Source organism: Sinocyclocheilus rhinocerous, unplaced genomic scaffold (genome assembly GCF_001515625.1).
Source record: "Sinocyclocheilus rhinocerous isolate Xijiao unplaced genomic scaffold, SAMN03320098_v1.1 scaffold107, whole genome shotgun sequence".
Taxonomy (NCBI): domain Eukaryota; kingdom Metazoa; phylum Chordata; class Actinopteri; order Cypriniformes; family Cyprinidae; genus Sinocyclocheilus; species Sinocyclocheilus rhinocerous.
The window spans coordinates 653,216-662,794 of record NW_015635024.1 but is presented as its reverse complement, the minus strand read 5'-3'; the positions used below and the strand labels follow the sequence as shown (position 1 = coordinate 662,794).

At 39.6% G+C, this 9,579-nt stretch overlaps 1 protein-coding gene across 1 annotated transcript in view; it reads left to right on the top strand.

Moving 5' to 3' along the window:
- The window catches only part of LOC107746122 (ubiquitin carboxyl-terminal hydrolase 34-like), a 56,558-nt gene that overhangs the window by 21,744 nt on the left and 25,235 nt on the right, over positions 1 to 9,579 (top strand). The window contains exons 16-35 of the mRNA XM_016560218.1: positions 1,937 to 2,052; positions 2,136 to 2,263; positions 2,357 to 2,446; positions 2,544 to 2,639; positions 3,150 to 3,232; positions 3,322 to 3,476; positions 3,563 to 3,676; positions 3,756 to 3,855; positions 5,039 to 5,198; positions 5,296 to 5,422; positions 5,514 to 5,661; positions 6,322 to 6,422; positions 6,504 to 6,713; positions 6,793 to 6,918; positions 7,690 to 7,812; positions 7,899 to 7,982; positions 8,509 to 8,595; positions 8,742 to 8,942; positions 9,018 to 9,100; positions 9,310 to 9,350. Coding sequence (XP_016415704.1) covers positions 1,937 to 2,052; positions 2,136 to 2,263; positions 2,357 to 2,446; positions 2,544 to 2,639; positions 3,150 to 3,232; positions 3,322 to 3,476; positions 3,563 to 3,676; positions 3,756 to 3,855; positions 5,039 to 5,198; positions 5,296 to 5,422; positions 5,514 to 5,661; positions 6,322 to 6,422; positions 6,504 to 6,713; positions 6,793 to 6,918; positions 7,690 to 7,812; positions 7,899 to 7,982; positions 8,509 to 8,595; positions 8,742 to 8,942; positions 9,018 to 9,100; positions 9,310 to 9,350 — 2,373 coding nt within the window. The remainder of the gene's footprint in view (positions 1 to 1,936; positions 2,053 to 2,135; positions 2,264 to 2,356; positions 2,447 to 2,543; positions 2,640 to 3,149; positions 3,233 to 3,321; positions 3,477 to 3,562; positions 3,677 to 3,755; positions 3,856 to 5,038; positions 5,199 to 5,295; positions 5,423 to 5,513; positions 5,662 to 6,321; positions 6,423 to 6,503; positions 6,714 to 6,792; positions 6,919 to 7,689; positions 7,813 to 7,898; positions 7,983 to 8,508; positions 8,596 to 8,741; positions 8,943 to 9,017; positions 9,101 to 9,309; positions 9,351 to 9,579) is intronic.

Here is a 9,579-nt window from a genome sequence, read left to right as displayed (position 1 = left end):
TTATGTTGACGTAATAAACTGAGACGATGCGCATCAAAGTTTTAGAGGAAAAACAATCCTCATGTCTGCTGAACACCAGCGCTGACGGCACACCTGCTGAAAGCAGCTCCAGCTGTGGCAGCATGAGAGAGAGAGAAAATGATGGAGACGTGCGAAGTAAAAGTGCAGAAAGGCAGGGTCTATTTCATGCACAACTTGAACAAACTACAACAGGTAAAGCTGTCAGCAGTGTGGATTTTAGCAATATCGTTAACAATTCTCATTTATAATCAATACTAATATGGCTTCTTGTAATCAGGATCTTTAGTCTAAATGCTGTGTTCTGTTAAAGGCACAATATGCAAGATTTTTTTATTAAAGGGGTCATATGATGCGATTTCATTTTTTCCTTTCTCTTTAGAGTGTTACTCACCATGCTTCATACTACGACGTTAATAAATCATTAATACATTAGCTCATCCATGAACATGATTTCTGCCCGAGTCCCATCGGATTGCTTCGGCTGTGGGGATGAAGACTACAACTCCCATGATTCCACACTCAGTCACGGTGTCATCAAACTACGCCTTTGTTTGTTTTGAATACGCGCCCTCTAGTGGCAAAAAATTACATATTGTGCCTTTAATGCGTGAACTTTAGTTTATTTGTAGCGCACTTGACGTCCAATAATCGCAAAAAGCTTTGTGCTCTGTTGCCTTTTAATAAACGAAGGATCAGCTTTAAAATTCTGCCAAATTCATAATGAAAGTCAAACAATAAATTTTGTCAAACAAAAAGTCAAACAAAAAGCCATTTTGGTGCTCTTTAATGCGGCATGAGCGATCGTTTTAGCTCCTCAGTTCAAGCAACACGTGAACCCATCATATCTTTCTCTTTACTACTATAGTATGAAATAAACATGAATGAACATCAATAGGTATATTATAAGAGAGCCTACAGTACATCTTACTGAAATGTCTCATGTAATCGCTCATTCAGTGTTTCAAACTGCGGAAAATGTGTAAAGCTTGTAAACAATGCCACGTAACAATACATTTACCACAGAATACCCATTCGGCGTCCATAAGCTCATTAGTCAGCTAGAAAAAATAACTATAAAGAGGAGCATTTTGCCAAATTTATGCGCTATATTGCATATTCCTATTTTTACTTAACCTGTTGTCCACTTGATAAGAAAGAATGCAAGGAGCTAAAAGTAAAATTCAACACCTCCTATATAACTGCATGTTACTGATGAAGAAAAACAGACTGGATGTGTGCAGGACATATGACAGCATTTATGGGATGCATTGAGGAGGAGCTCAAACTACACTCAAGGGTCAAGTGATGCTGATATAATTATGGTCTGTGATATTGGCACAGATTCTGTGTAATAATCAATTCTTTGTGACCGTTACATAGTTCTCAAGTTGGAAAAGACGTTTAGTTAGTGAACCTTAGTTCCCAGGACATCTACAAGATGGATTAAAATGCTGATCAAGACAAGATGAAACATAAACATCAAGTATGACTGAAAGGTTAAAGTGTTAAAAAAAGATATAAAACACATTTATTCTGTGGCACTTAAAAAAATAATTTGATGCCTAATTTTGTTTCTTATTTGAGCCAATGGCGCCTTAATTAATTAATTTATTTTTTTGTCTGGAGCCCTGTGTTCTGAGTGGTTTTTAGGGTGTTGCTAGGTTTGTAAGGTATTCTAAGTGGTTGCTATAGTGTTGCTCTGTGGTAGTTGTGTTTTGGATAGTTGCTGGATTTCTGAGGTGTTGCCCTGTGGTTATTAGGATGTTTTGATGGTTTCAAGGGTCTTCTGAGTGGTTGTGATGATGATGTTGTTCTTGATTCTACAGTTCATTTTACCTAAACTTACTCAAATCTGATTTCAAACAAAAGTCACACGATAGTTTCAGTCTGATGTTTTTCTAAACGTCTGCTCCAGGTCCGGCGGTGCACAAACATCAGTACTCTGCGCACGCGGTGACCGACATCAACCTGGACAACGTCTGCAAGAAAGGCAACACCCTTCTGTGGGACCTGGTCCAGGATGACAATGCGGTATGTTTACCTCACAGCAGACTATTCGAAGTATTTAACATTTATAGTCAGTGATGTGATTCTCGTGTTGTCTCGGTGACTAGATCCACCTATCAGAAGGCTTGATTAATGAGGCAGAGAAGCTGTTGTGCTCTCTGGTCTGCTGGTTCACTGACCGTCAGATCCGCATGCGTTTCATCGAGGGCTGTCTGGAGAACCTCGCCAACCACCGGTGAGACCATCACAGATATATGAACTGCTGAAGAGGTTTGGGTTTCTCCAGTAGGAGATATTTGATTGTTTTGTTTCTGCTTGTGTTCATCAGGTCAGTGGTGGTGTCTTTGCGTTTGCTGCCGAAGCTCTTCGGGACCTTCCAGCAGTTCGGCTCCAGCTACGACACTCACTGGATAACCATGTAAGAAAAACTCCGCCCACCACTGCTCTCCATGTTGTCATTACTTGAAACTTAGACCACTTTACGGGTGATTTTGAGAGTTCTTCCTGTGCTACAGGTGGGCGGAAAAGGAACTGCACATGATGAAGCTCTTTTTTGATGATCTGTTACACTATATCCAGGAAGTGAGAGAACAGCACCACAAATTCGCTCTGTAAGTTTAGTGTCTCTATTTCTATAGTACTCTTCAAAATTTGGGGTCGGTAGGATTTTTTTCAATGTTTTTGAAACATTATGCAAAAACACAGTAAAAACTACAATATTGTAAAATATTATTACAATTTAAAACAACTGTTTTCTATTTCAATATATATGAATATGTAATTTATTGCTGTGATCATTACTGCAGTCTTCAGTGTCACATGATCCTTCAGAAATCATTCTAATATGCTGATTTGCTGCTCAAGAAACATTTCTTCTTATAATTATTATCATTATTGAAATCAGTTCAGAAATCAGAAATTTCCATTTTTTTCAGGATTCTTTGATAGAAGAATAGAAAGTTCTAATATTTGTAACCTGTCAAAAAGTGTCTTCCCTGTCACTTCTGATCAATTCAGTGCATCCCTGCTGACTAAATGTATTAATTTCTTTTTTTTTTTTAAACAATTTTTTGTCTGAATTTTGCATATGAAGTGCAGTGTTAACATCCTATGTGTCTCAGGTACAGTCACAGTGCAGAGGTGCAGGTGCGTCTGCAGTTCCTCACCTGTGTGTTCTCAACGCTCGGATCACCTGACCACTTCAGTGAGCGTCTTTATCTTTCACACGTCACTGCATATATGAGAATTGCCCCATATGTAACTATACGAATATCCCGTGTGTGTGTGTGTCAGGGTTGAGTCTGGAGCAGGTGGACATCCTGTGGCACTGTTTAGTGGAGGACTCCGAGTGTTACGACGACGCCCTGCACTGGTTCCTAAACCAGGTCCGCAGTAAAGACCAGCACGCCATGGGCATGGAGACATACAAACACCTCTTCCTGGAGAAGGTCTGGCTACCGTATCGTTGAAACACATCTTTTATGCAGTGCGTGCCATGAGAATGAATCTTTCATCAGGTGGTTCTCTCTCTCAGATGCCTCAGCTGAAGCCGGAGACGATCAGTATGACGGGACTCAATTTGTTTCAGCATCTGTGCAATCTGGCTCGTCTGGCCACCAGCGCCTACGACAGCAGCTCCAACTGCGAGGTTCACAGCAGCGGATCTCAAAATCTCTACGGTTTCTCTCGATGTGTTCTCCCTGACCGTTCTCTCTGTCTTTCTGTAGTTGTGTGGTATGGATCAGCTGTGGGGAATCGCGTTGAGGGCTCAGTCTGCAGACATCAGCCGCGCTGCCATCCAGTACATCAACTCCTATTACATCAGCGGTCAGTAAACACCAAACACTTACATATGTTGTATCATTCATAACCATTGAATATTTACATTTTGATAACCCCTCAGTTTCAGTCGTCAAGTCACCTTTATTTTTATAGCACTTTATGCAGTAGAGATTGTTTAAAGACAGTTTCACAGTATTAAACACAAAGTAACAGAATCCGATTCAAACTTCAAAAATGAGGCAAATCCAAATTCTGCTCTAAATCAGGTGTGACTGATTAATGTGTCATTATGCACTTCAGATCAGTTCAGTGTTGGTTCAGTTCAGTAACTGTGTAAAGTTCATTCATTATGAAACAAGTTCAATTCAGTGATAAGCAAACTAGTGTTCGGTTATTCAGCTGATGTCAGATCAGTGTTGATTTAGATTAGATTAGATGTAGGAAGAAGCTTTTTTTTTAGCTTTTAATGCTACTAGGCATTTTTTAAAGTACTTTAAATGTTTTTTAAAAGTTTTACCAAGAAAGTATTGATTTTGATTTTTTTGTTATGTTATGTTGTAAAAGGGTTATTATTTTTAACTAAAAATATTTAAAAACATATTTGTTAATTGAAATAGAGCAGAAATAAAATGTAAATGTTAGATGGAAAAAAATTGAAAGTAAACAAATATTAGAAATGTTGCCTGGAAGTTAATAACTACTAAGCTGAAAGAAGAATAAATTAAGCCTAAATAGTAATATTAAAAAAATAAAAAAAATAATAATAAACTAAAATTAAAATTAAAACTAAAAATATATTTATTAAATTTATTTAAAAAATTATAAAAACTATGATAGTATATAAATAATGCTGAAATAACTGGTTGTAAGAAATTTAATGTCTCTTTTAGTTTAAACTACTAAGATAGATAGATAGAACAATAGATAGAACAATAGATAGATAGATAGATAGAACGATAGATAGATAGATAGATAGATAGAACGATAGATAGATAGATAATGAAAGAGTGAATAGGTGAATAAATAAACAAATAAATTAATGAAGGTTGAGTTTTGATTTTGATGAACTGACAAATCCTTCAAATGGCAGGTGTTTTTACATCATTTGATGACACTGATTAAATCTGCAGTTTGTCCCATTGTAGTGTGATGGCTGTGTTTTTTGTTTTGTATTATGAATATAAGTGAGTTTGTAATGCAATGTATTTATTAGTCTGTGTGACCGCAGGTAAGACGGGTCTGGAGAAGGAGCAGGAGTTCATCAGTAAGTGTATGGAGAGCTTGATGATGGCGTCTGCTAACCTGGAGAAAGACGCCCACTCCAGCCTGACCATCATAGAGAGAGGACTGCTGCTGCTCAAAACACACCTGGAGGCCTTCAGACGCAGGTACACACAAAAACCATGTTTACACGAGAAGTGGCATTTCTCCTTTTTTTTATATTAGAATGTAAACGGACGCTGAATTGAATGTGTGTGTGTTCAGGTTTGCGTATCACCTGCGGCAGTGGCAGATCGAGGGCACGGGCATCAGCAGTCATCTGAAAGCTCTCAGTGATAAACAGTCTCTCCCGCTCAGGATCGTGTGTCAGCCAGCAGGACTGCCTGACAAGGTGCGCCTTCATCATCATCATCATCTTCCTCATCGCTAGTGTCTGCTCAGACATCACGCTGAGTTTAATAAAGCTTTCTGTGTCTGTGTAGATGACCATCGAGATGTACCCCAGCGATCAGGTGGCTGATCTGAGGGCAGAGGTCACGCACTGGTATGAGAATCTTCAGAAGGATCAGCTCAGCCAGCAGGCACAGCTGCAGGAGTTCGGTCAAACCAGCCGCCAGCAGGACTTCCCAGGTACATGCACAGAAAACAGACGACTGTGACTCTATCGCATCTGAGCCTCAAATAGAACATCCACAGACTCTGACTGTCTGATGTATATAGCACACATAAGCCCATAAGCAAATAAACAAAAACAAATAGCCTTAGAGGAAAGGAAAAAGAAATGCAATGTGTATTATAATATTAATGTCATTTATGTTTACAATATTTGTTCATATGTAAATTGTTCTATTTTCTCTTTTTTGGGGGGAGGGGGGTATTTTATTAATTAATATACATATTATATGTAATATATATGTGTGTGTTGACATAAAACCACTGCAAAACTGGCTGGAAGCAGCTGCTGCTGTACTAAATCTCTTTTGCTCTAAGAACTGTAGTTATTGTAACTGTAGTGTTTTTTAATTTAATTTTATTTGACATGTGAGAAGCTTAAAATATTTCTAAAGCATAAACTTAAGCATAATCTCCTCTAAATATTTAAAATAAAATTATAATTATAATAATTGTTTTTGTGATTTCTTATTGGCATTTGTGAATCTGTAGAATTAGTTAAAACTTATAATCAGTCAAAAGTGCAAATTAATGCTCATATGGCAACATGTTGTAGTTTTGGATTTACCTTGTAAAGTCTTTGTGTGTGTGTGTGTGTGTGTGTGTGTTTATGTGCAGGTGGTCTGATGGGTCCGGTGCGCATGATCTCATCAGGACACGAGCTGACCACTGACTATGATGAGAAGACCCTTCACGAGCTCGGCTTCAAGGACATGCAGGTGACCAAACAAATCCACATACACCTTTGAGTCCACAACACTAGACATAAAACGCTAAGAGACGTTTGTGTGTGCTGTCAGATGGTGTTCGTGTCTCTGGGCGCTCCGCGGAGGGAGAGGAAGGGCGAGGGAGTCCAACTGCCGGCGTCGTGTCTGCCGCCCCCTCAGAAAGAGCACATCCCCATGCTGCTGCTCCTGCAGGAGCCCCATCTCACCACCCTCTTCGACCTACTGGAGATGCTGGCCTGCTTCAAGCCGCCAGGCCCCGACAGACCCCAGCATAGCACTGAGGTACCATCCAGCTCCACACCTCAGACCCGGTCCAGACTGAGTTAAACCAGCATCCAATCCAGTGTGTTTCCTCCTGCAGAGTGTTCGCTGTGAGGAGCTGCACCTCCACGCAGAGAATCTGTCCCGTCGTGTGTGGGAGCTGCTCATGCTTCTGCCCACGTGTCCCAGCATGCTCCAGGCCTTCCAGAACATCTCCGATGACACGGTCAGTCACATGACCCATGCTGCCCATTCATTTAAGAGATTTCTAGTGTTTGTTTGCCTGAATGTGTACACTGCAAAAATTATTCAAAGTAAATAAAACTAAGATCGTTGGAGTATGTTTTAAAATATATCAGTCTTTCTACAAACTTTCTACAAAGAAATTTATTAGCAATTTCACATTAGGTTAAATTTGCATTAAACATATTCTTTAGCTTTTGGGGCAAAAAAAAACTTGAATACATTATAATAAGATTACTCAGTGAAAAAAAACTGAATTTAAAAAAACACAAGCCAATAAAATAACTGCACTTTTATTGAAAGTAACACAAAATTGGACAGAACATATATTGATATTAAAGGGATAGTTCACCCAAAAATGAAAATTAGCCCATGATTTATTCACCCTCAGGGCATCCTAGGCCTATCTGACATTCCTCCTTCAGACGAACACAATCGCAGTTATATTTAAAAATGTCCTGGCTCTTCCAAGCTGGCAGTGAGTGGTGCCCCTGTTTTTGAAGCCTAAAAAAGTGCATTCATCCATCATAAAACTACTAAAATGCACATTCATAGAGCAGAATATTGAGAGGAGCGTCACACCACACAGTGACGACAGCTAGAGGGAGAGGGAAACCTGTGTGCTGAACACTGCTGGACAACCGAAAACCAAAAATGCCATTTTCGGCTGCTGACATATCGGTGCTTCTCTAATATAAATATATATATAAATTTTCCATGCACTGCATGAAATTTGTGTTCATTGTGACTTTAGGGATCTGACGGTTTGTGCTGGAAGGATCTGTTGAGGATCAAGAGCCCTCATAAGCTGCTCTACGCTTTAGAAATCATAGAGGCCCTCGGCAAACCCAACCGCAGGATTCACCGCGAGTCTACGGTACACATCCAGAATCACACTCAGATCATCTTCTTCACACGTGCAGATGTTCTTTCTCTTGAAGCGTGCGTGTATTTGTGTTTCAGGGCAGTTACAGTGATCTGTATCCAGACTCTGACGACTCCAGTGAGGAACAGATCGAGAACAGCAAGAACACTTGGAGCTGTAAGGTACAAACGCCTCCTCTCACGCTTCCATCTGTTGCTATTGTTCACTGACTTATGGACTAGGTAACTGCAGTCATTGGAACACCTAATCTATGGGTTTTAGTAAAACTATTATGCGATTTGTAGTTGTTAACATGTACAGGTGCATCTCAATAAATTAGAATGTCGTGGAAAAGTTCATTTATTTCAGTAATTCAACTCAAATTGTGAAACTCGTGTATTAAATAAATTCAATGCACACAGTTATGGAGTATTCTAATTTGTTGAGATAGTGAGTTGGTGGGTTTTTGTTAAATGTGAGCCAAAATCATCACAATTAAAAGAACCAAAGACTTAAACTACTTCAGTCTGTGTGCATTGAATTTATTTAATACCCGAGTTTCACAATTTCAGTTGAATTACTGAAATAAATGAACTTTTCCACGACATTCTAATTTATTGAGATGCACCTGTATGTTCCAGTCCATGTGCTCTGTGTAGTGTGTATTTGAACTGAATGACAGTCTGCACCTGTGTCTCTCTCCTGTAGTTTGTGTCGTCTGGAGGTCTTCAGCTTCTGCTGGACATTTTTAACTCTGCAATTTTAGAGCCGAAAGAGCAAGAATCCTGGACTGTGGTGAGTGTCAAGAACAGGCTGTGTCGTGTAACGTTTGCAAGGTTTTTGTTTTTTTTCTTTCCTTTTGACTTTGAAGTGAAATAAGTCCAGGGCGCTTTCTTTTCCGCGGCTGTGGATATCATGTGTCTTCTCTTCTCTCGCTCTAGTGGTTGTTGGACTGTCTCGCGTGTCTGCTGAAGCTCATTTGTCAGTTTGCGGTGGATCCGGCCGATCTGGACTTGGCCTATCATGACGTTTTCGCCTGGTCTGGTCTCACGGACACACAGAGGAAGAGGGCGTGGCCAGGGAAGTCCCGCAAAACCGCCGGGGATCATGGGAAGGGCCTGCATATACCTCGTCTCACAGAGGTGTGAAACTGCTTCTAAATGGATTTTTCTGTGTATGCAAGCTTTTTCTAATTTTGGCATTGTCTTCTCTGTCAGGTTTTTCTAAGTCTTGTTCAAGGCACAAACCTCATCCAGCGGCTCATCAACGTGGCCTACACATACGACAATCTGGCGCACAGGTGAATAGCATGCGCATTAGACTTGTGCCGGTATCCGGTAATGCGATATATCACGGTAATGAATATTCGCAACATGAGAATTTGATACCGGCATATCCCTAATGCGCATACACAAGATCCTCACCGTGAGGACTCCTTTTCATTTATTTTTTTATTTACTTACCGGTTTTGTTTTGTTTTTTAACTTCTGTATTGTGATTATCCTGCAGGGTTTTAAAGGCTCAATCAGATCACAGATCCAGACACGAGGGTAAGCACATCATTGGTTATTTATATGTGACCCTGGACCACAAAACCAATCATAAGGGTCAATTTTTCGATTTATACAACTATTTGAAAATCTGGAATCTGAGGGTGCAAAAAAATCAAAATATTGAGAAAATCGCCTTTAAAGTTGTCCAAATGAAGTTCTTAGCAATGCATATTACTAATCAAAAATTAAGTTTTGATATATTTACAGTAGGAAATGTACAAAATAT